This window comes from Pristiophorus japonicus, chromosome 6 (assembly GCF_044704955.1).
Source record: "Pristiophorus japonicus isolate sPriJap1 chromosome 6, sPriJap1.hap1, whole genome shotgun sequence".
NCBI classification, from domain to species: Eukaryota; Metazoa; Chordata; class Chondrichthyes; family Pristiophoridae; genus Pristiophorus; species Pristiophorus japonicus.
The window spans coordinates 200,932,135-200,957,648 of record NC_091982.1 but is presented as its reverse complement, the minus strand read 5'-3'; the positions used below and the strand labels follow the sequence as shown (position 1 = coordinate 200,957,648).

The window sequence follows — 25,514 nt, the reverse complement described above, 5'->3', positions numbered from 1 at the left end:
TAAAAAACAAAATGTTTTTTCTCTTTTCCTGTAACTGTCTCACTGCTTCTTTTCCACTCCCGATAATTCTCTTTGCCTACCTTTCGCTATTTCTTTTCCACTGACTCCCTGTTTTACTCTCTCTATGTCCCTCTCACATGATTTCTCTCATCAGTGTCTCTGTACCTTTGTTTCCAACTCTCTTTCTGCATGTCTCTGCTTCCCTCACCCTTCTTTATCTTCTGTATGCCATGCACTCTTTCTGTATGTCTCATACTTGTTATTTTACTGATTAATTTATTTTTTGTCCTTTAGCTTTTTTATAAAAGAGCTGGCGATGCAGCCAACGTGTATCGGGTCATAGAATCATGTAAATTTACAGCACATAAGGAGGCCATTTTGGCCCATCGTGTCCGTGCCGGCTGAAAAGAGCAATCCAGCCTAATCCCACGTTCCAGCTCCTGGTCCGTACCACCCTTTCAGGCAATGAGTTCCAGATCCCCATCAAGAAATTTCACCGCATATCCCCTCTGAACCTCATTTAAATTACTTTAAATCTATGTCCCCTGGTTGTTGACCGCTTTGCTAAGGGAAATAGGTCCTTCCTATCCACTCTATCTCAGCCCCTCATAATTTTATACACCTCAATAAGGTCTCCCCTCAGCCTCCTCTGTTCCAAAGAAAACAAATCCAGCCAATCCGATCTTTCCTCATAACTAAAATTCTCCAGTCCAGGCAACATTCTTGTCAATCTCCTCTGTACTCTCCCAAGTACAATCACATATTTCTTGTAATGTGATAACCAGAACTGCATGCAGTACTCTAGCTGTGGCCTAACTATTGTTTTATACAGTTCAAGCATAACCTCTCTGCTCTTGTATTCTATGCCTCGACTAATAAAGGCAAGTATTCTGTATGCCTTCTTAATCACCTTATCTACCTGGTCTGCTACCTTCAGGGATCTGAGGATATGCACGCCAAGGTCCTTTTGTTCCTCTGCACTTCTCAGTCTCCTACCATTTAATGTGTATTCCCTTGCCTTGTTAGCCCTCCCCAAATGCAATACTGCACATTTCTCTGGATTGAATTCCATTTGCTACTGTTCTGCCCACCTGACCAGTTCATATCTTGATATCTTCCTCCAGTCTACAGCTTTCTTCTTCATGATCAGCACACAGCCAATTTTAGTGTCATCCGAAAACTTCTTAATCATACTCCCTACATTCAAGTCTAAATCATTGATTATATACCACAAAAAGCAAGGGGCTGAGTATTGAGCCCTGCAGAACCCCACTGGAAACAGCCTTCCAATCACAAAAACACCCATCAACCATTACCCTTAGCTTCCTGCCTCTGAGCCAAATTTGGAAACAACTTGCCACTTTGCCTTGGATCCCATGGGTTTTTACTTTCGTGACCAGTTTGCCATGTGGGACCTTATCAAAAGCCTTGCTAAAATCCATATATACTACATCAAATGCACTACCTCCATCGACCCTACTTGTTACTTTCTCAAAAAATTCAATCAAGTTAGTCAGACTCGACCGTCCCTTAACAAATCCATGCTGACTGTCCTTGATTAATCCGTGTCTTTCTAAATTAAGATTTATCCTGTCCCTCAGAATTTTTCCAATAATTTTCCCACCACCGAGGTTAGGCTGACTGGCCTGTAATTACTTGGTGTATCCCTTTCTCCCTTTTTAAACAATGGTACAATGTTAGCAGTCCTCCAGTCCTCCGGCACCACCCCTGTAGCCAGAGAGGATTGGAAAATGATGGTCAGAGCCTCTGCTATTTCCTGTTTTGCTTCTCTTAACAGCCTGGGGATTTATGTACTTTCAAAGCTGCTGAACTCTTTAATACTTCCTCTCTCGTTATGTTTATTTCATCTAATATTTCACACTCTTCCCTGATTGCAATGTCTGCATCATCCCTCTCTTTTGTGTAAACAGACGCCAAGTATTCATTAAGAACCATATCCACGTCTTCCGCCTCCACACACAGATTATTTTTATGGTCTCTAATAGGCGCTCATCATCATAGTCAGTCCCTCAAAATGAGGATGACATGCTTTCACGCCAAAAAGGGATGAGTTCACAGGTTTCAATGAAGGACCTAATATTCCAGGCATCTTGAAGGGTGGAAGATGCCTGTGCATGGATTTTTTTAACGTATGGTGGCCGTTGCACACCAGCCACCAAACGGGCTTGACAGAGCTAGATCTTGGTCCAGTGGCAAGGATTAACCAAGACGACTGGAGAACTGCTCTGCTACTCTTTCTTTAGTTATCCTCTTGCTCTTAATGTATTTATAAAACATCTTTGGGTTTTCCTTTGTTCTTACATGTCAAACTTTTTTCATGCTCTCGCTTTGCTTTTCTAATTTCCTTTTTCATTTCACCACTGCATTTTCTATACTTCTCTAGGGTTTCTGTAGTATTGAGCCCTCAGTATCTGTCATAAACCTCTCTTTTTTTTCCTAATCCTACCCTCTATGCCTCTTGCCATCCAGGGTGCTCTAGTTTGTTAATCCCACCCTTTTTCTTTAAGGGAACATACTTGTTCTGAACCCTCAGGATCTCCCCCTTGAATGCCTACCACTTTTCTGATACTGATTTACCTTCCAGTAGCTGTTTCCAGTCCATTTTGGCTAAATCACATCTCAGCTTAGTAAAATTGGCTTTGCCCCAATTGAGAACTTTTATCTTTGTCCTTTTCCATAACTACTCTAAATCTAACCGAATTATGATCACTACCACCAAAATGCTCTCCCACTGATACCCCCTTCCATCTGCCCAGCTTCATTCCCTAAAACTAAGTCCAAAACCGTCCCCTCCCTTGTTGGGCTTGCTACGTACTGGCTAAAATAGTTCTCCTGAATGTATTTTAGGGATTCTGCACCCTCTATACCTTTCACACTAATTATCTCCCAGTTAATATTCGGGTAGTTAAAATTCCCTACTATTAATGCCCTATAGTTTTTGCACTTCTCAGAAATTTGCCTACATATTTGCTCTTCTATCATCCTCTGTGTTAGCGGGGTTATAGTACACACCCAGCAGTGTAATTGCTCCTTTTTTGTTCTTCAATTCAACCCAGATGGCCTCATTTGATGATCCTCCTACATATCATCCCTCCTTACAGCTGTAATTGTTTCTTTAATTAATACTGCGACCCCCCACTCCTTTTTTGTATCCCCCTCTCAATCCCGTCTGACAACCCTGTAACCAGGAACGTTGAGCTGCCATACCTGCCATTCTTTCAGCCATGTCTCAGTAAGAGCTATAATATCATATTCCCAAGTGTCTATCTGTGCTCTCAGCTCATCTTTGTTCCCTAGACTCCTTGTATTGAAGTATATACCATTTAGCATTGCCAAACTCCCTTGTTGTCTATTTTCTAACCTTCTGCCTCCCAAATTCACTTTCTAATTTTCTGCTTTCCAATTCCAGCTTTGCTCCTCTCTCTTCTGAATCTACTCTCAGGTTCCCATCCCCCTACCAAGCTAGTCTAAACTCTCCTGAACAGATCTAGCAACCCCCCCTCCCCCACCCCCGCGAGGATATTGGTCCCGGCTCTGTTGAGCTGTAACCCGTCCACCTTGTACAGGTCCCAGCTCCCCCAGAAACGGTCCCAATGCCTCAGGAATCTAAAGCCCTCCCTCCTCCACCCTCTCTCCAGCCACTAGCATGTGGCATCGGGAGTAATCTGGAGATTACTACTGTGATATTTCCAGAGAGCACACAGCACACACAGCTTTTAAGATGGCAGAACATTCCAGAAGTCTCCAGTCAGGTGACCTGGTTTCTTTATTATAAACAGCACTGGCTACCGTAACACAGGAGTCCACAGTGTGGAGCTACAGACATTACACTTCTTCCTCCTTAATGAAGAAGTTATTATAACAATCCTCATACATAACTTGCATGGTTATACATAACAAAAGATATAGACTTATTTTGCCATCCTTACAAATCAAGCTTAACCACTTGTTTTCTGTTTCGAAGAGGATACCTTTGCTCTCAAACAGAACCTTCCAAACATGTCGAATTTAAATTCATTCGAGGCTGATCCTGAGGAAAGTTTTCCTCCAAGGGATGCCATTGATTTCCATTTAAACTCTCTCTAACTTCAGGCTCTTTGTTTTCCTGACTCAGACTCAGACTTACTCTCTGATTTTTTCTTGGATTTGTTTCCAGTACATTGGATGTAGGATATGCTACTCGTGTATCAAAACTATCTGATGAGTCAGAAATAATTGAATCATTCCGACCTTCAACTACTTCCACATCTGTAGGTAAAATATGATCAATGTCAACAAACCTAACCTGTCCATGATCAAATATCTTGACCAAATATGTGCGAGGACTACATATCTTCACCACTCTTCCTAGTAACCACGTTAACCATTTATAGTGATGGTTCTTCACTCTCACCTTCTGATTTAATTTCACACTTCTCTCTTTTACTCTACCTCTATCATGATTCTCTTTTTGTCTTAATTGATTCTCTTCCACAGATTGTGCCAAGTTTGGTTTTAACAACGAGAATCTGGTTCATGGCTATCATTTGAGAAACAACTGTGCTGGTGTTCTACCAGTAGTTGTATGAGGAGTATTGCAATACATAATTAAGAAATTGGCCAATTTGTAGTCTAATGACAACTGTCGTTTCTTTGGATTTGGATCCAACATCTGTTTGATGAGGGTGCATTTTACAATTTGTACAGTGCATTCTACTGCACCATTCGAAGCAGGGTGGTATGGTGGAACCTTGGTATGTTTCACACCATTTTTGCTCATGAACTGTGCAAGTTCTTTTGAATGAAATTGTGGTCCATTATCAGAAACAATTTCTTCTGGGAGGCCAAATGAAGAAAATAAACTTCGTAAAATGTCTAATGTTTTACTTGTTGTTATTTTCTACATTGGAAACACCTCGACCCACTTCGAATGGCTATCAATCACAATGAACAATTGTTGTCCTTCTAGCAGAGCAAAATCGATATGTAGCCTTTGCCACACCCTGTGAGGCCATTTCCATGTCTGTAATGGTACTGATGGTGCTTGCTTGCTTACCAATTGACATGTCGTACACTGACTGATGATGTACTCTATATCTTTATCAAGACATGGCCACCATAAGTAACTGCGTGCAAAACTCTTGGTCAAACACATTCCCAGGTCATGGAGGTTTTCTAATAATTTGGACCTGAATTTATTTGGTATAACCACTCTTGCACCCCGCATGATGCAATCTTTATCGACTGATAACTAATTCCTACGAATGAAGAAAGGATGAATATCTTTGTCCGTTACACAGTTTGGCCATCCATTTGCAATATAATCATACACCTTTGACATAACTGGGTCACGTTTGGTTGCTCTACCAATCTCTTCAGCTGTGACTGGCAGTTCATCGATGTATGAAAAATAGAACACTTCTTCCCTATCGGTGTAACTTGTGATGGGGAAGGCAATCTAGACATAGCATCAGCATTATTGTGATCAGCTGACCATCTGTATTCAATATCATATGTATATGCTGACAAAATCAAAGCCCATCTCTGCATTCGGGCTGCAGCTAATGTTGGAACTGGGGACTTTGGATGGAGGATTGCTATCAGGGGCTTATGATCCATAACAATGGTAAACTTACAACCATACAAGTATTTGTGGAACTTCTTGACCCCAAAAATTAATGCCAAAGCTTCCCTTTCGATTTGCACATAATTGCGCTCACTGGCACTGAGAGTGCGTGAAGCAAAAGCAATTGGTCTCTCCTCCCCACTACGTAATACATGAGAGATCACTGCCCCAACTCCATATGGAGAGGCATCACATGCTAGCTTGGTCTCCTTAGATACGTCATAGTGATGTAATACTGTAGCCAAATTTGGTAGGAACTTCCCATAATAGTTCAAACATCCAAGAATGAACGAAGTTCAGTGATATTCTTGGGAGTGGGTGCATTTCTGATTGTGTCCAGCTTTCCCTTGGTTGGATGTAAACCATCTTTGTCTACTCTGTACCCTAAGTACTCCATTGAGTTTTGAAATAACTCACACTTGCGAGCAGACACTCGTATTCTGTGCTTCTCTAGACGTTTGAGGACTTCATTCAATATGTTATTATGAATTTGCCTATTTGGTGCTGAAATTAGTATGTCATCTATATAACATACTAACACTTCAATACCTTGCAAAATCTGGTTCATCACCCCTTGGAATATGGCAGGGGTGGAAGACACTCCAAATGGTAGCCTATTAAATTGATATAGGCCTAGATGAGTATTTATAGTGAAGCATGACTTGGACTCCTCATCTAGTTCAAGCTGTAGGTAGGCATTTGTAAGATCCAACTTTAAGAAGATGTGACCATCTGTCAGTGTTGTGAACAAATCTTCTATATATGGCCATGTATTGGGGATATTACCCTCTAAAACCTGGTTTACGGTTACTTTATAATCACTACACAATCTTACCTTTTCATCAGACTTAGGTACAACAACATTGAATGTAGCCCAATTACATAAATCTATCTTAGAAATAATGTTCTCAGTCTCTAGTCTTTTGAGTTCTTGCTCAACTTTCTCCTTGAGTGCATATGGTACGGAACGTGGCTTGCAGTAAACTGATCTAGCGTCCTTCTGTACCCTGACACTTGCCTTGAAGCCTTGGATTGGACTGCCTGTTTCTCAGAACACCTTCGGATAATTCTTGATGACATCATCCTACGAGCTACCACAGGAATGTTCTCTCCCAAGTAACCTTGCGGCTCTATCCTGGATTTCTCCAATGGGAAATCACGCAATTTGTTGAGGTATAACGACTCTGGTACTATACTCACGGATGCCCCAGTGTCGCTTTCTATGGGTATCTTGATTCCTGCAAAATCTATGTGGATTATGATACTTTTCGAATCGCTGTCTGTTAACCTCATGCTCCTGATGACGTTTAGCTCTAATTCCTTGTTCTGTTGTTTTTCTTCCATGCTATGTAGTCTCTGGGGATTTCTACACATAGCTTTGAAAGCTGGTTTACCCTTCAGTCGGCATGCCTTCGCAAGATGCCCAGTTTTCCTGCAGAAGAAACATTCTGCCTTCATATATGGACAACTTTGAGCAATGTGTTGTCCTAGGCACCGATAGCAGGACTTCAATGATCTTTTACCATTTCCAGTTTCTGAGACTTTGGGACCCAACCGCCTTTTACTTTGAACCTGCAGGCGATTCACCTCGGTTTTGTGATGATTGAAAATAATATGAAATTCTTGGGAATATTGGTCGGCCATGCTCATTGACATAGCTGTCTGACAAGCTAAATCAAAAGTCAAGTTAGGCGTTGTCAATAACTTTCTTCTGATCGCATTATTTTTCATCCCATAAACAAAGTGGTCACTCAATGCTCAGTCCTGAAAGTTTCCAAAATTACAGTGAATAGATAGCTCTTTTAATGCTACAATATACTCACTGATATTTTCTTCGGCCTTCTGATTTCTTATTCCGAAACGATAACTTTCAGCAATTTCCAAGGGCACGGGGCTGTAGTGTTGTTCTAACATAGAATCAGCTTCAGAGTTGTGTCCTTTGGCTTGTCAGGCACAAGCAAATTTATCAGGGTTTCATACACCTTGGGCTCTGCCTCAGTTAAGAAAATCGCCCTTTTTCGTTCCATAACTACCTGGTTCTGGTTTTTATTATCGGGGACTTTGATTATATTATTTTTGGTGAAAAACATTTCTAACCGATCCGCATACGCTCTGAAAATTCGCTCACGTTGTAATTCCCCAAATGCCCTATTACCCCCATAGACACGGCGATTTGGACTCTGGCAGTTCAAACAAGTGTGCTTGTAATTTATCTTGGACTTGTAGCTGTTAATTAAAACAGAGAAGCTCTCAAAATCTCTCTGTCGGCTGGCTGAATCCTTCACCCACAAAAATTTCCGCTTTGTTTTATCCGTTTAATTCCATTCTCATCGCCATTGTGGTATTTCCAGAGAGCACACAGCACACACAGCTTTTAAGATGGCAGAACATTCCAGAAATCTCCAGTCAGGTGATCTGGTTTCTTTATTATAAACAGTACTGGCTGCAGTAACACAGGACTCCACAGTGTGGAGCTACTAACATTACAACTACCTTTGAGGTCCTGCTTTTTAATCTCTCTCCTAGCTCCATAAAATCTGCCTGCAGGACCTCATCCCTCTTTCTACCTATGCCATTCATACCAATATGGACCATGATCTCTGGCTGTTCACCCTCCCCCTTCAGAATGTCCTGCAGTCACTCAGTGACATCCTTTACCCTGGCACCAGGGAGGTAACATACCATTCTAGAGTCATGTCTGTGGCTGCAGAAATGCTGTCTGCTCCCCTAACTATTGAATTCCCTATCACTATTGCTCTTCCACTCTTCTTCCTCCCTCCCCCTGTGCAGCTGAGCCACCCGTGGTGCCATGGACTTGGCTCTGGCTGCATGCCCCAGAGGAACCATTTCCCCCACCAGTACTCAGAACAGAATACTGGTTGGAGAGTGAGATGCAATCAGGGGACTCCTGTACTACCTGCCTAGTCCTCCTTTTTTGTCTGGTGGTCACCCATTCCCTCTCTGCCTGCACACTCTTAAGCTGTGGAGTGATCACCTCTAGAAACATGCTAACCATGAAGTTCTCAGCCTTGCAGATGCACTGCAGTGACTCTAGCTGCTACTCAAGCTCAGAAACACGGATCTCGAGCTGGTGTAGTTGGCGACACTTCCTGCACATGTGGTCGACCAGGCCGTGAGAAGCGTCTAGGATTTCCCACATGGCACAGGATGTGTATTCCAGGGGACTGAGCTGCCCTGCCATGCCTCTATTTAATAGACTAAAAACCAAAAGGTGGTTCAGTGGTGAGTACCAGAGTCAGCCAGGAGAAACTGGGAGTAGAGGCAGGGGTTTTCCCCAACTACTGAGATTAGTTAATTTGACACAGACCAGTAAGAATTAAAGGGTCGAAATTTGGTCGCTAATGCTGCTGATAGTGCCGGTGTTAGGTGTTAACTGGAAGTTAGACGGTTGGGAATGGCGTTGGGTGTTCATGCCTGACGCGAAAATCGATGGTCATTTTTTAAGGGCATTAAAACATTACGTCCCGCTGGCTAACGCCATGGAAATCATGACATCAATACATGTGCAACGCCTCCTTGGCGCCTCTATCGCAATATTTAGTTTGCACGGCTGCCGTACCGGCAGGCGGCCATACAGTCTGAAAAAAGTGGTGGTTAAACAGCGGAACTCGGACGGGATCAGCCAGAGAGCAAGGTAAGTTTTTTTCTTTCTTTATTTCTTCATTTTTTCATTAGTCCCAACAGTGGGGAAGTTTGTGTGTGGGTGGAGAAGTTTGAGGTTTATTTCTTTCTTCCTTTTTCTTCCTGTTTTCCAGCTAACATGGCGGCAGCCTCCCGATGAGAAATTCAGTCGGCCTCCTGAGCTCCCACCCAAGGATGAGCGTGCAACGCCACACTTTAGCGCTGCTTTCTCATCTTTGGGCATAAAAACTGGATTAGCCAGTTGGAGCCTGCACCTAACGCCTGGCAGTAAAATCTGCACTCAGGCGGTGACACCGCCTCCAAATCTGAATTTCAAGCCCTAAGTGTTTTATATGTACATAACAGCTACTCATACAACTCAACAAGCTCAATGGGCCTGAAATTGGTGGCCTTACTGCCCACTGCCGCCAAATGTTTTTGGCGCTTTCCCCTTGGTGACAGATTCCTCTCGGCCTCCTGCCAGTGGGAGGGGAGTACCGCCGGGAACCGCCCGCTGACAGTCGCTGACGGCCAAGTCACGTAAGTGTCCTCTTGCCCGCCGAGCTGGCAGATTCCTCTGGGCAGGAGTCGGCGGCAGCAGGGGGAAGGACCGCTGTGTGGAGGCAGGTCATACCCCGATGATAAGTAAGAAGACCTGCAAAAAAAGTCAGTGAGCATCTTTTAATTTTTTTCTCCAGTGATTTATCTGTATTCCCCTGAAGGTGTTCCTCAGCAGCACTTTGGCAAGGATCGCATTTGCCGCCGAGATTGGGAGCTGCCGCCTGCTGTCGCCCAGATTGACGGCATAAGCTGTTATTTTGCCTCTCGGCAGCCATCGGCGGTCCTTTGGGCGGCACTTGGGCGGGCCCTGGCTTTGACCAAGTTTGGGCCCAAGGTATCTAACATCATGCTTCTCTATATGATGAGCGGAAGCATTGCTCAACAAGCTGTGAAAAAGAAGGTGCTGTCAGCTATTTTTGTAATATTAACAACTTGTATTTGTATATTGCTTTTAACATAGTAAAACATCCCAAGGTACTTTGTGGAGCGTTATCAAACAAAATTTGACACTAAGCCATATAAAGATATATTAGGACAGGTGACCAAAAGCTCGGTCAAAGAGATGTGTTTTAAGGAGCAATTTAAAGAAGGAAAGCGAGGTGGAGAGGCAGAGAGTTTTAGGGAGTGAATTCCTGAGCTTGGGATCTAGGCAGCTGAAGGCACGGCTGCCAGTGGTGGAGCTAAGGACCTGATGAACAAGAAACTAGAATTGGAGCTGTGCAAAGATCTCAGAGGATTGTAAGGCTGGAGAAGGTTATAGAGATAGGGACGTGCGAGGCCATAGACAGTTTTGAACGCAAGGATGAAATTATAAAATCTAGGCGTTGCCAGAGAATGTAGGTCAGCAAGCACAGGGGTGATGGGTGTACAGGACTTGATGTGAGTTAGGGTGCAGGCAGCAAACCTTTAGATGAGCTCAAGTTTATGCAGGATACAACATGGGATGTTGGACAGGTGAGCATTGGAGTAGTCAGGTCTAGATGTAACAAAGACATATATGAGAGTTTCAGCAGCAGTTGAACTGAGACGGTGGTGGAGACAGCCAATATTATGGAAGTGGAAGTAGACGCTCTTGGTGATGGAGAGGTTATGGGGTCGGAAGCTCAGCTCAGGGTCAAATAGGGCACCCAGGTTGCGAACTAGGTGGTTCAGCCTCAGACAGTGGCCAGGGAGGGGGATGGAGATGATAGATAGGGAACTAAATTTGTGGCAGGGACCCAAGACAATAGCTTGGGTCTCCCCAATATTTAATTGTAGGAAATTTCTGCTCATCCAATACAGGATATCAGACACGCAGTGTGACAAATCAGAGGCAGTAGAGGGTCACGAGAGGTGGTGGTGAGGTAGAGTCATTTGTCCTCAGCTTACATGTGAAATCCTACATTGTGTTTTCAGATGATGTTGCCAAGGGCAGCAAGTAACTGAGATATGGTAAGGGGCAAGGATGGAACCTTGGAGTACTCCAGAGGTAACGGTTTGGGAGCGGGAAGAGAAACCATTGCAGATGATTATTTGGCTATAATTGGAGTTGAACCAGGCGAGGGCAGTCCCACCCAGCTGGATAACATAAAGTACCTTCCTCCATATTATTTATGAATAATGTGATCCGTAGGGGACCCAGATCAAACCCTTGTTGTTATCCACTTGTCATTGCACCGAGGGAGGTTTTTCCCTTTAGCACTCCTGCTCCTGCCAGCTCCACAGTCAGTTAAGTATATTTTAAAACCTAACCTTGCTGGTTGCGATCAACCAGGCAGCCACTTTAAGGACCTACTGTTAGGACAGCCTGTTACGCTGCATATTTTATTGAGGTACCCGGTGCCGGCTACCTCAGGACAAATCAATCGTGCAGTGGGAGCTTCAACCTGGAGTTTGACTCCAGGGCCTAACACCTGTTTCGGGTGTGGAAACTACACACCTATTTTATGGCCATTACCAATATGGTGGGTGACGCTCTTCGGGCTCGTAATGGAAGTACGCTTCCTGCATGCCATTTTAGAGGCTTAAGAGGCTGGTTTGTGCTAGTAAAAAGGTGCTGTGTGGACAAATCTTTAGGCCCTATTCTCTTCGTATTAGGATTCAACAACATATATTGAGATCAAGAAAGCAATTATTATGAAAAAACTAAAGGAACTAATATCTGCAGATACCTGAAATGAGCAAAGATATAGACAAGACTCTGGTTAATATTTTTCAGAACTCCAATGGGATAGTGAGTGCTTTTCCAATACTCAACAAAGGCAAACTGGGAAGTACAGACCACTTAGGCTAATATTGGTAATGAGAGCATTTTATGGAACATTATTAACATTCATAAATAGTAGTTACCATTGCTTTGACAGCAATAGCTCAGGACTGAAAAGTCTTCTAGAGTTTTTTTTTAGGAAGTAATAAAACCATCTTGCAATGTGCAAAATTAGCTGCTGTGTTTGCCTAGCGCTATTGCACTTCAAAACTAATTCATTAGCCATGAAGCACTTTGGGATGTCCTGATAATATACTAAAAAACCTACAAAATTGATGGGCAGGAAAAGAGCACCAGGTCCTTCAAACCTGCCCCACACCATGATGACTGGAGCATCATGACTAGACAGTTGCTTCCTTCCCCATCCACCCCCGCAGCCATGTAGTCTCCTGGGAGAAGCAAAAATACAGAAACAAAAATAGGGCCAATAATGGAAAAAATACTTTGGAATATTCCTCCTTGGGCAAAGCAAAACCAGTCCAGGAGATGAAGTGTTATCTATAAAGACACTTACCTTTCTTTATGCCCAGTCAAGAATCGGACTAGCTCGCTCTTGAAGGCGTACATAGAGTCAGCACCCACCACACAAGCTGCCAATTTAATCCAGAGGCTCACTGCTCTCTGGGAAAAGAAGAACCGCCTAACATCCAGTTTATTCCTACCCATACTTAGTTCAAACTTATATCCCCTAGTCCTCCCCAATCCGTTAAACTGGAATAATCTATCAACAGAGATGCTATCCAGCCCTTTAATTATTTTATAAATCTCTATCACCTCTAAGTCTATGCAGCTCTAGAGTAAATAGACCAAGGTCCTTAAGTCTAACTAAGTAGCTAAGAGGTTCTTTACTCTAGGAATCATTCTCATAGTACTCCTCCGGACCTTTTCCAAGGCCACTATATCATGCACCATCTGGACCAAAACTGGATGCAGTACTTCAGTTGCAGTCTGACCAGCAAAATGTATAGTGAAAAAATGATATCCTTTGTTTTATACTGAATGGTTCTATTAATATAACCCAATACATTGTAATCTTCAGCTACAGCTTCCCTACATTGACCATGAATGTACAATGATCTGTGCACAATAACACCTAGATCATTTTCTCTCTCAAGTGCTCTCAGTATTGTTCTCAGCAAATGAAATGTGTATTCTGTGTTGGCCCTACAAGCATGCATAACAGTACATTTATCTAAATTAAATGCCATGGACCATTATGTGGCTCACTCCCCTAGCACATCTATATCTTTTTACAGTTGATTGCACCATCTTAACCATTGCACAGATTTAGGTGTAATCTGCAAATTTACTTACCACACATCTAACACCACTGCCCATGTCATTAATAGACAGTGAACAGTAGCAGGCTTCGAACTTATTACTGGGGTCACCATTAGTGATGTGACTCCATGCTGAACCACATCCATTAAGTACAACATTTTGGCTGCGGGATTGAAGCCTATTCCTAATCCAGCGGATACCACAAGGTTCTATGTTGTGAAAGAATCTAGAGTGAGATAGCTTATCAAAGACATTCTGCAATTTCTGGTTGACAATCTTGACTGGATTTCCCTCATCCACTACGCTAGTAATTTCCTCAAAAAACTCCATCAAATTTATATGGGACAACCTATTATTCCAGAAGCCATACTGTGTATTTTTAATAGCCCCATCCCTTTCCCAGTGATAATAAAAGACTGTCTTACCATCTCTTCTAGCATATCTCAATAATGGTTGTTAGGCTCACAGGCATGAGGTTGGCTGACTCTGATTTGTCTCCTCTTTGAAAATAGGAACTGCATGAGCTAAATTCCAGTCCACTGGTCACAAAAGTAAGATCCCATGGGATTCAGGGCAAAGTGGCAAGTTGGACTAAAATTGGCTCAGAGACAGGAAGCAAAGGGTAATAATGGTTGATGGGTGTTTTTGTGACAGGAAGGCTGCTTCCAGTGGGGTTCCACAGGTCCCTTGCTTTTTGTGGTATATATCAATGATTTAGACTTGAAGGTAGGGGATATGATTAAGAAGTTTGCAGATGATACTAAAATCAACTGTATGGTTGATAATGAAGAAGAAAGCTGTAGACTGCAGGAAGATATCAATGAGCTGGTCAGGTGGGCAGAACAATGGAAAATGGCATTCAATCCAGAGAAGTGTGAGGTAATGCATTTGGGGAGAGCTAAAAGGCATGGGAATACACAGTAAATGGTAGAGCACTGAGAAGTGTGGCTGAACAAAGAGACCTTGAAGTGCATGTCCACAGATCCCTGAAGGTAGCAGGCCAGGTAGATGAGGTGGTTAAAAAGACATATGGAATACTTGTCTTTAATAGCCGAGGCATAGAATACAAGAGCAGGAAGGTTATGCTTGTACTGTATAAAGCACTAGTTTGGCCACATCTAGAGTACTGCATGCAGTTCTGGTCACCACATTACAGGAAAGATGTGATTGCACTAGAGAGGGTACAGAGGAGATTTACGAGGATGTTGCCTGGACTGGAGAATTTTGGCTATGAGGAAAGATTGGATAGGCTGGGTTTGTTTTCTTTGGAACAGAGGAGGCTGAGGGGAGACCTTATTGAGGTGTATAAAATTATGAGGGGTCTAGATAGGGTGCAGAGGAACGACCTATTTCCCTTAGCAAAAGGGTCAGCAAACAGGCAGCATAGATTTAAAGTAATTAGTAGGAGGTTTAGAGGAGATCTGAGGGGAAATTCCTTCACCCAGAGGGTGGTGGGGGTCTGGAACTCACTGCCTGAAAGGGTGATAGAGTCAGAAATCCTCACCACACTTAAAAAATACTTGAATGCGCACTTGAAGTGTCGTAACCTCAGGGCGATGGTCCAAGAGCTGGAACGTGGGATTAGGCTGGATAGCACTATGTCGGCCAGCACGGACACGATGACCGAAATGGTCTCCTTCCATGCTGTAAATTTCTATGATTCTATGATTCTATTGAACTATTGAAAATACGGGCAGGGGGCTCACAGAGCTCCTGTCCCAGCCCCTTAAATACTCTTGGATGCATATTATCCAGACCTAGAGCCCCAGAGCCCCAAGTTTGAGCTTTCTTAATATATTAAAGATGACAATAATAATTACATGATATTAATAATAATTGCTAATAATATTATTCAATACAGAGCACCCCACATCTGGGACATATGCATGATCTATAGAAGCACAGACTGATGCAAAATAGTCATTTAGCAGCCCTGCCATAACCTGAGAATCAGTTTGAATCTGCCCAACATTATCCTTTATTGGCTCTATCTGGTCCTTAATGGTCTTCTGACATAGCTTGAAAAAAGCTTTTGCTATTACTGCCACAATTGCACATCATTTTCTTTTCCAGAGACCTATTGGATGCTTTTATGGCTGTTGTAGTCTCTCTCAATTGTATGTGATATTTGCCTCTGTACTCCTGGGAGTTAAATTCCTCAAATGTGTAAAATAAGAACAAAAGAAATAGGAGCAGGAGTAGGCCATTTGGCTTCTCGAGCCTGCTCCGCCATTCAATAAGATCATGGCTGATCTGATCATGGACTCAGTTCCACTTCCCTGCCCGCTCCCCATAACCCTTTACTCCCTTATCGCTCAAAAATCTGTTTATCTCCGCCTTAAATATATTCAGTGACCCAGCCTCCACAGCTCTCTGGGGCAGAGAATTCCATAGATGCATTCTGTTCCACTTTGATTTGCCTCTGCACATTTTTCATTAACCATAATGGTTTTGTTTTGCCTTGTACCTTTCTTTTATCTGTTGGGACATACATGACTTCATTATGTTTGAGAATGTTTTTAAATAAAACATATTTATCCTTACTACTTGATTGCTTAGCCAGTAGGGTTGCCCAGTCAACTTTTGCCAAATCTTCAGCCGTTTTTTAAAGTTAGCCCTCTTAAAATCTGGGACCAGCAAGAGAATGGCTGCAGCCTTAGATTGGCCAATAAGATGAAACCTAATTATATTATGCTCACAGCTGGCCAGGTGATTCCCCCACATGGAGGTTTGACACAGCACACAATGTAAGTTCGTGCTTTTCTACTGTTCTCTTATTTCTTCCAAAACTCATTCTAATTATTCTGAATTAACTTTTTATTATTATCACCAAGAATCATTATGCTTTGTTTCCTTTTATATCTTTCAAATTAATTCAGTTTAACATACAAGTTATTTTGACCACCTTGTTCTACTACAATGCGGTGTCATATTTTTCCATTTTTGCTCACAATTATATATCTTTTTTTATCCCTTGAAGTACTCTTGAAGAAATTCAATTTCTATTCTTTAATTTTATTTTTAGTTCAGCTTCTCACTTAATATTTCATAGAATTTGTCTTATAATCTTCAAGTTCGCACCACTAAAGTCTTTCATCTCCATATTGTTACTTTTAACCTTAGCCTTATTACAATATCAAATGACTACACTTCAGAAAAGTACTACATTGGTTGTAAAGCACTTTGAGTCATCCTGAGGTCATGAAAGGCTCTATATAAATACAAGTCTGTCTTTCTTTCAAAACTAACAATGCAATAATCACTTCTCCCAAATGTTCACCCATGCCAAAGTTATTAATTAATACTAATGAATTTCCAAATACTAAACCTAATTCTGCAGCTGTACTGAAGATATCAGTTTGAGACCAGCAACTACTTTGAGAGCCAGCACCAAGTTATATTATTCACTTATATAATTATCTAATTAAGTAAAGAATATTTAAGAACACATTTTTAAATACCCCATTCCTGCCTACTCCTGCACCTATTTTCTATGTTTCTATGTTTCTACATGCATAAAGTTCCACTCACTGGCTTCTTAATGCTGGAGATCCACTGATTGAAGTTATTTGATTGAAGTATTGGATATATACTTGAAAAGGAAAAATTTGCAGGGCTATGGGAAAAAAGTAGGGGAGTGGAACTAATTAGATAGCACTTTCAAAGAGCCAACACAGGCATGATGGGCTAAATGGCCACTTGCTCTGCTGTATGATTCTATATCACAGTCAGTGTAAACCTGTAATGCTCAAATTGGCCATTTCTGATCTGCAATCTAACGTGAATTAATTTAACATAAATCACAATTATATTACATATTACTCATAAAACTAGGCTGAATCAATGCTGTATAATATGGTAATATATGGCTTCACTTGTTATGGGGACTGTCCTGAGAAACCTCACAGCTTCCTTCTAATTTTTATTGGTTTGTCCATCCAATCATATTGCTCTGCATGAGTGGCCACACTGATCTATCTCACTGACCTATTTAACTTTGAACTGTACTGAGTCCAGGATTAAGAGAAAGTTTTACTCCAGACTGGGAAAACCAGATTACATTAGTGCATTGCTAAACAGATATAGACTTCCGAGAAAAATGAAAGTCTAAGGTTTCTTGAAGATTCTCACTCTTCTATTCGTTTTTCCAACCACTGTCATTCTTGCTTTGCCCCAGTGTAGTTATCATCATCATAGGCGGTCCCTCAAAACGAGGATGGCTTGTTTCAATGCCAAAAAAGAATGAGTTCACAGGTGTTTCAATGAAGGACCCGAACTACATCCTCAAGGGTGGAAGATGTCTGTGTGTGGATGTTTTTAACATGTGGTGGCCGTTGCACACCAGCCACCACACGGGCTTGACAGAGCTAGGTCTTGGTCCAGTGGCAAGGATTAACCAAGGCGACTGGAGACCAGCTCTGCTGCACGGACCTAGCGTGCATACATATCGCAGTGTGGGCTGGCTCATGCTGCCCCTGGGCCCCTGGCCCCAAACTCACACCTCCCCTGGGCCCAGATCACGTCCCTTTACAGTCTCTGACCGCTCCTTTGCCCTGATCTCGCCGCTCCTGCTGTATCTGCCCACGCTCCAATCACCGACCTGGACCTTGATGACGTCACTCTTCGCTGCCGTCACCCTCCTGCGGTACACAGGACTATCAAGGCAAGATGTTGAGTGTTGTAGCTGAAGAGAGCTAAGTCGCTTGTGGCTGTCAATATCTCTTGACCTAGTTGCTTATCCTGTCCAACTGCCCACCTGACTGATGTAAGCTTTACAGCGAGGCCAGGATACCATGATAAAAGGTGCTGGAAAGTTCACAAGCTACTGCTGACTTCATTTTAATTGGGACCTTGGAATTGGCAGCCCAGCTGCCCACTGGAAATAAACAGGAGTTTTATTAGCTCATGCTAGGATAACAATAGGATCGCTATACTATTTTGAAGTTCTAATGGGCCACTGCTACTTGGCATTGAGCAGCCTTATCAGCAGTCCTTAAAGGGGCCACTACAAGCCACATAGAAAAAGGGGAAAAACAGTTGGCAAATAATTTGGGGGGGGCCAGAAGGAGCAAAAGTCAAATACCCCAACCCTCCAATATCTGACTATCTGCAACCTTATCTCAGGATTGTTTCCCCACAACTCAATTTAACTAGACTGGCTACAGCCACCAAAATGTCATCCCCTTCTGATCAGCAATCTGATCCAAATGTGTGATGGAATGAAAATGAGACCTTACCATGAAAGTTGGTCGGGCCTCGGATCACTTCCATCAGATGGGCAGGAGGCTCACTCTGTCTGCCTCCCACCGAATGGAAACGGACACACAAGAATTTACCCCATTACGCATAGTGCAGAGCATCACATCCCATCCAACTAGCATTGGCATTGTGTCATAGCCCTGGTTTAATGAAAGCTATCACTGCAGTATTGGCCAAAAAGAAGAAATGCTTTGATAGCTAGGGAATGCGGGAAACCATACAGGGCAAGAAATATGGGGGTGAAATTCCATGGGTTTCTCCCGATTGCCCACCGTAACTTTAGAGAAAAAAAATGCAAAAACCCTGGAAGACTGGTGTAAATGCCATTTATGCTGTATCACCAGGGTTTCCCCGGCTCTTCTGACAAAATTACAGTGGACAATTGGGAGATTCGCAGCAGCAATTCACCTCGTAGCTGTCATTGCTAAATCTAAATATGAAAAAAAGCCCTGCTGTTTTTGTGCAAAATCAATTGCTAACTTTATGGTGCACAAACATGATGATGATAATGATGCACAAACATGCTGTAAGGCTGGTGGAAGATGGGCCAATGTTTTTCCAGCAGCAAAATCAGCTCTACTGTCACACCCTCTTGAGAAAGATGGGGTCACATATCACATCAAGGTAATGTTTGTAGAATAACATATTTGCTGAAAAGCAATCAAGATTCTGAGATCAGGATTTTAAAAGTCAGCCAAAGTGTACTTACTTATTCAGCTGAATTAAGATCAGACACAATAAAATTCAACATTTACTCTAAAAACTAATGGCATAGGTGCTTGGGTTTTCAAAACCATGTCTGAGAAACAATTTGCTCCCATTAACTACTCAGACCAGAGTTATACTGTTTCTCCATTCAGATAAATCTGTTATGCTCAAAAATCAAGTGACTGTATCCTGGATGTGTGTGTTAAAGATGTTGCATGGTGATGCATATACCCATGGACATTATTGAAATGTGATGTAAAATGGAGTGAATAAAAATAAGTTTTCAGTAAGCAGAGGACTCATGGGGGAAACACCTCTCACGCTATAGATTTTGCATATTTGGCTCCCCATAATATGACTTGGCTTGCTGATGTTATTATACAGCTGGTCTCCGGAAGAAGGGTTGTGAAACCATCTACTGGAGGGGGTTTCATTTCTTAGACTAAAATATACAAAAGGATATAATAGCAACCTTTATCTGGGACTGGTGTAATTTAACCAAAGAAGCCACACTGAAAGTTTGGCATTGGTTGTGTTTTGTGGGCTCCTTGCTGGGTTTCATACATTTGATTGTCCCACCTTTCTGTTGTGGTCATATGGTGGCATTATTTCAAAACCACCATTCAATGTAGCCAAAATAAATGTAGAGTATAATGTGCAAACATCTTTATCTCCTGATGCATACTTTGGCAATTTTTCATTTTAAGTTCCTTGTACATTGTGCAGGTCCATTGAAGTATGTCGATTTAAACAGACAGCAAATCTAATTCAGCAAATGAAACCTTATGCACAGCCAATGTGCTGCAGTTAATTTGCAAAAACAATCAGTATTTTGTATTTGTGGCTTCCTGGTGATACAAGGAAAAAACTTCTTAAAATTGCATCTGCATGTGAATCTGACAATTTACATCGCACAATTTGTAAGAATTAGGAATGCAAATGCTGTAATCAGAAGTTATCAAATGCGCGTTAATATTCCCAAGACTTTAATGCTGAAGGTAAGTCCAGATTCTTGGATACCTTTGATGCAAGCATACAATTTCCAATATACCAAACAACTTCCCATTCACTCCTATTAGTGCAATAATACACCAATGTGTTGCACCATAGAAACTGCAGATATAAATGCATCTGCAATTCTTCACCTGGTGAATTCCCATCTCAGCTAGTCCTTTGGGAGAAGTATGATGGTGGAGAGATGAATAGAATTGTCTCCTATACAAACCAAGAATTGGAACTCATGCATACGAGGAACCACAGAAGAGGGAAAATTGGAGGGTGGTGACTAGTTTGTATTTTTGCACCACTTAGCAGCTGATTACTGAACAATATTTGTAGAGGCCTAGGAACAGGTCATCTGCCTGGCATTTAATTTGTGAATGGGTGAAGCACTTAGCGAAGGGATCCTACCCTTTGTATAAAATAATTTCTAAATGATCAGCGCAATAATTATAGCAAATCTGATGTCAAATTTCCCCAGAAACGACAGTAGTTTTTGTAAATATCTAATTGTTTGGGTTTATGCAGAAGATAAAGGTACGCGGAGTCAGAGGAAATGTATTAGCATGGATAGAGAATTGGCTGGCTAACAGAAAGCAGAGAGTCGGGATAAATGGGTCCTTTTCGGGTTGGAAATCGATGGTTAGTGGTGTGCCATAGAGATCGGTGCTGGGACCACAACTGTTTACAATATATATAGATGACCTGGAAGAGGGGACAGAGTGTAGTGTAACAAAATTTGCAGATGACACAAAGATTAGTGGGAAAGCGGGTTGTGTAGAGGACACAGAGAGGCTGCAAAGAGAGTTAGATAGGTTAAGCGAATGGGCTAAGGTTTGGCAGATGGAATACAATGTCGGAAAGTGTGAGGTCATCCACCTTGAGAAAAAAAACAGTAAAAGGGAGTATTATTTGAATGGGGAGAAATTACAACATGCTGAGGTGCAGAGGGACCTGGGGATCCTTGTGCATGAAACTCTTTTTGGAGTTTATCTGCAAAACAAAACACATTAAACCATGCCACCCGACCTGGGTGACACACCAGACATTTACAAGGCCCCTTTTTTCCTTTTTTTGGTTTTTTTTTTCTTTTCTTTTTTTTGGTTTTTTTTTGGGCACTAAAATCACAATTTTTCCCCAGTGCCCCCTATAAAATGGAAGGGGACACTAAAAACACCGGCAATTAAAACAAATTAAACTTAAAAACGTAAAATCAAATTAAAATTTGGTTGCCGGGCGTGATGATGCACTCCAGTCCCTCCGGTGCCCACCTCTCGCGGAAGGCCGCGAGCGTACTGGTGGACACCGCGTGCTCCATCTCCAAGGACACCCTGGACCGGATGTAAGAGCGGAAGAGAGGCAGGCAGTCAGGTTGTCCTTGTGCATGAATCCCAAAAAGTTAGTTTGCAGGTGCAGCAGGTAATCAGGAAGGCAAATGGAATGTTGGCCTTCATTGTGAGAGGGATGGAGTACAAAAACAGGGAGGTCCTTCTGCAACTGTATAGGGTATTGGTGAGGCCGCACCTGGAGTACTGCGTGCAGTTTTGGTCACCTTACTTAAGGAAGGATATACTAGCTTTGGAGTGGGTACAGAGACGATTCACTAGGCTGATTCTGAAGATGAGGGGGTTACCTTATGATGAGAGATTGAGTAGACTGGGTCTTTACTCGTTGGAGTTCAGAAGGATGAAGGGTGATCTTATAGAAACATTTAAAATAATGAAAGGGATAGACAACATAGAGGCAGAGAGGTTGTTTCCACTGGTCGGGGAGACTAGAACAAGGGGGCACAGCCTCAAAATAATGGGGAGCCAATTTAAAACCGAGTTGAGAAGGAATTTATTTTCCCAGAGGGTTGTGAATCTGTGAAATTCTCTGCCCAAGGAAGCAGTTGAGGTTAGCTCATTGAATGTATTCAAATCACAGATAGATAGATTTTTAACCAATAAGGGAATTAAGGGTTACGGGGAGCGGGCGGGTAAGTGGAGCTGAGTCCATGGCCAGATCAGTCATGATCTTGTTGAATGGCGGAGCAGGCTCGAGGGGCTAGATGGCCTACTCCTGTTCCTAATTCTTATGTTCTTATGTTCTATGTTGCTGTAGGATTATAAATTACGTGTATAAACTGGTCCACTATTTTATGAGAACACTAAAAGTAATAAATGCACATAAATTGTTTCCTAAAATGCAAGAAGAAATTGTGACATACATCAAATTGTACAATGGTCTCTGCTTTTGTTTGCAAAGAAATTCAAATTGCTGTCCTTTTTTTATCTGCAGTTTATCAAATTTCTGATCCTAATGTACCATCTTTTAGCAAACTGCCCATAGGTTTAAGAGTTAACTGGTAAAGTAAATAAATCCTCGAAGATACAAGACTAGATAGTGCTTGGCAAGCCTTATACACAACAAGATATTTCGATTATTTGCACAATTCCAAAAGAAAGCTGTCGATAAAACGCACGGTATAACAGTAGTATCTATACTCAGTTGTTACTTATAGAGCAGTGTGTCCAAGAGAACCAGGTTGTAGAGCTCTGTATTTATTATTGCATTTAAAAAGAAAAGCACATGGCAGAAGAAAGAAAAAAGACAGAAGAGCAATCTTAATTAATACATAAATGTAATACATAACTGCTAGGGTCCAAGTAATTTTACATTTTTTTAAGTATTTCCAACTATCGCCGAAACCAAACAGCTAACGGCTGACTATGATATCCTCACCCAGGTTTAAGTACATTTATATGATTTTAAAAACATGCTCTTTCTCATGAACTTTTTAACTTCACCTTACACTTACCCTCTATTTTTCACTTCAAACACGTTGTTAAAGTTCTTCTGCCGGCCTCCCAGTCCAACTTTGTCGGCTGTGCTGTCCTTGGATGCTGACGGAGTGGGTGAAATTGGATTTTTCAATCTGTTGAGGAAACAGTCAATCGCTTTTCTGAATGCAGCCATCTTAATCGTTTTTTTAATATTCATTATCGCGTATTCTCTGTAACGCCATCCCAAATGTTTCTCGGTGAAATCTGGAAATACCTAAACATCCAGAATCCCATTGCCATAATCATTCAGGTCTCTCCTCTTCCATTGCAGAGCCTCTGGCCACTGGCTCCGACAAGCTGTATTATAGACATCGCGTCTGACGTCAGGTTTCTCCCTGCCAGCTCCAGACAGGTAAAGACGGCACTGGGCATGAGTGATAAAACTGCAGCAAGACTTTTACTTTCACTTAACACCCTGGTTTTCTCCAGAGTGATGCTACCTACATAAAAAAAATACTGTTAAAAATGCTCTCATTTTAACTAAGGCAGGGGAGTTTGCATTAATTCTGACTATTTTACTGGTCCTTTTGATATAAATAACAAAAAAATTGGAGTCAGGCAGGATTGAAAAAAGGACACTATTGAGCATTTGAGTGTTTTATGGGATGAACAGATATTCCTTTGTGTGTTATCCTGTAGTGCTGCAGAAATATTGCCAAAGTTGCAAATCACACTTTCAGAATTTGCATAATTCTAAAACAGCTAACAATCCCTAAAGTGGGAATGAAGATACCAGGTCTTCAACTTTACTGCAGGCGGTTCGTTCCAATCAGGCACTGGGGACCTCTCTAACATCAGCCAAGGAGCTGTGAGGACCTGCATTCAACAGGTAGATGCTATCTTGCACAGGACATCGAACTTCATTAAATACCACATGTCCCCCAAGCCTCAGAAAGAGGTCCATCAACTTCCACAGGTTTGCTGGCTTCCCCAAGGTGCCAGGGGTTATTAATCCGACACATGTGCCACTGAAGGCTTGAATTGAGGAACCTGTCACTTTTATCAACAGTCAGGCTAAATGTGCTAATTGCCTGCGATGCTCAATTGAGGATTCTGCATGTAAACTCAGCATCCAGGAAGCACTCATGACAGAGATGTACAGAGATGATGTTTTACAGCCTTTTCTATAGTTACAGTATAGCTTGTTTCAGTAGATTGCCAGCTGCTTCTGAATCTCTGGCTCTTGCCCTTGGTAGGAAATGACTGGTTTTCCTTCTATTTTTTCAAGTATTGCTCATATTTTGAAGTATGACACCTGAATTATGATGGATACATGTTAGATGCAAGGGGACAAAACAAGCTATACAAGAGCAACAAGGAAAAGGAGGAGGAAATTTACCAAAGCATTAAAAATTATATGGGCCCAGATTTTCCATTGGGACTTATGTCACTGTCATGGCACATCTGCATCATAAGGACTCTTGAATGGGGCAAAAGAAAGAGGAAATTATGGAATAAGTGACTTCTGCTATTAATATTGGTTGGACTTTTGCACAGATCTGTATTACCCTTGCTAAAAAAACAGTTGGAAGTTAACTATAAAAGCATAAAAGCAAAATACTGCAGTTTCTGGAAATCTGAAATATAATCAGAAAATTCTGGAAATGCTCAGTAGGTCAGACAGCATCTGTGGAGAGAGAAACAGAGTTAATGTTTCAGGTGGTAATGGGATAATAAAAGAAGCAAAAGATGGTCTACAGGAGCTGAAAATGACAAAAACAGAATCATTACCAGCAACTGCTGTCCAAAAAATGGGAGCACTGTTTATGATCTGAAATTGTTGAACTCAATATTGAGTCTGGAAGGTTGTAATTTGTCTCATTGAAAGCAGACGTGCTGTTGCTTGAGTTTCATCAGAACCATGTAGGAGACCGAGGAAAGAGAAATCGTAGTGGAAGTGGGGCGGCGAATTAAAATAACAAGCGATTGGAAGCTCAGAGTCATGTTTGTGGAATGAAAGGAGGTGTTTTGCAAAGTGATCACCCAATCTGGGTTTGGTCACTCCAGTGCAATGGAGACGTTATCATGAGCAGTGAATACAGTATGCCAAATTGAAAGAACATAAGAACATGAAAACATAAGAAATAGGAGCAGGAGTAGGTCATTTGGCCCTTCGAGCTTGCTATGCCATTCAATAGGATCATGGCTGATCTGATCCTGCCCTCCACTCCATTTCCCCGTCTGCTCCCCATAACCCTTTACTCCCTTATCTTTCAAAAATCTGTCTAACTCCACCTTAAATATATTCAATGACCCAGCCTCCACAGCTCTCTGGGGTAGAGAATTCCAAAGATTCACGACCCTCTGAAAGAAGAAATTCCTCCTCATTTCCATTTTAAATGAGCGACCCCTTTTTCTGAAACAATGC

General features: G+C 42.0%; 1 protein-coding gene across 1 annotated transcript in view; it reads right to left on the bottom strand.

Annotated features, from left to right (window-relative positions):
* LOC139265349 (transient receptor potential cation channel subfamily V member 5-like) overlaps positions 1 to 23,279 on the bottom strand; it is a 176,795-nt gene extending 153,516 nt beyond the window's left edge. Inside the window, exon 1 of the mRNA XM_070882323.1 lies at positions 23,122 to 23,279. Coding sequence (XP_070738424.1) covers positions 23,122 to 23,279 — 158 coding nt within the window. The remainder of the gene's footprint in view (positions 1 to 23,121) is intronic.
* Between the last annotated feature and the right edge of the window lie 2,235 nt (positions 23,280 to 25,514).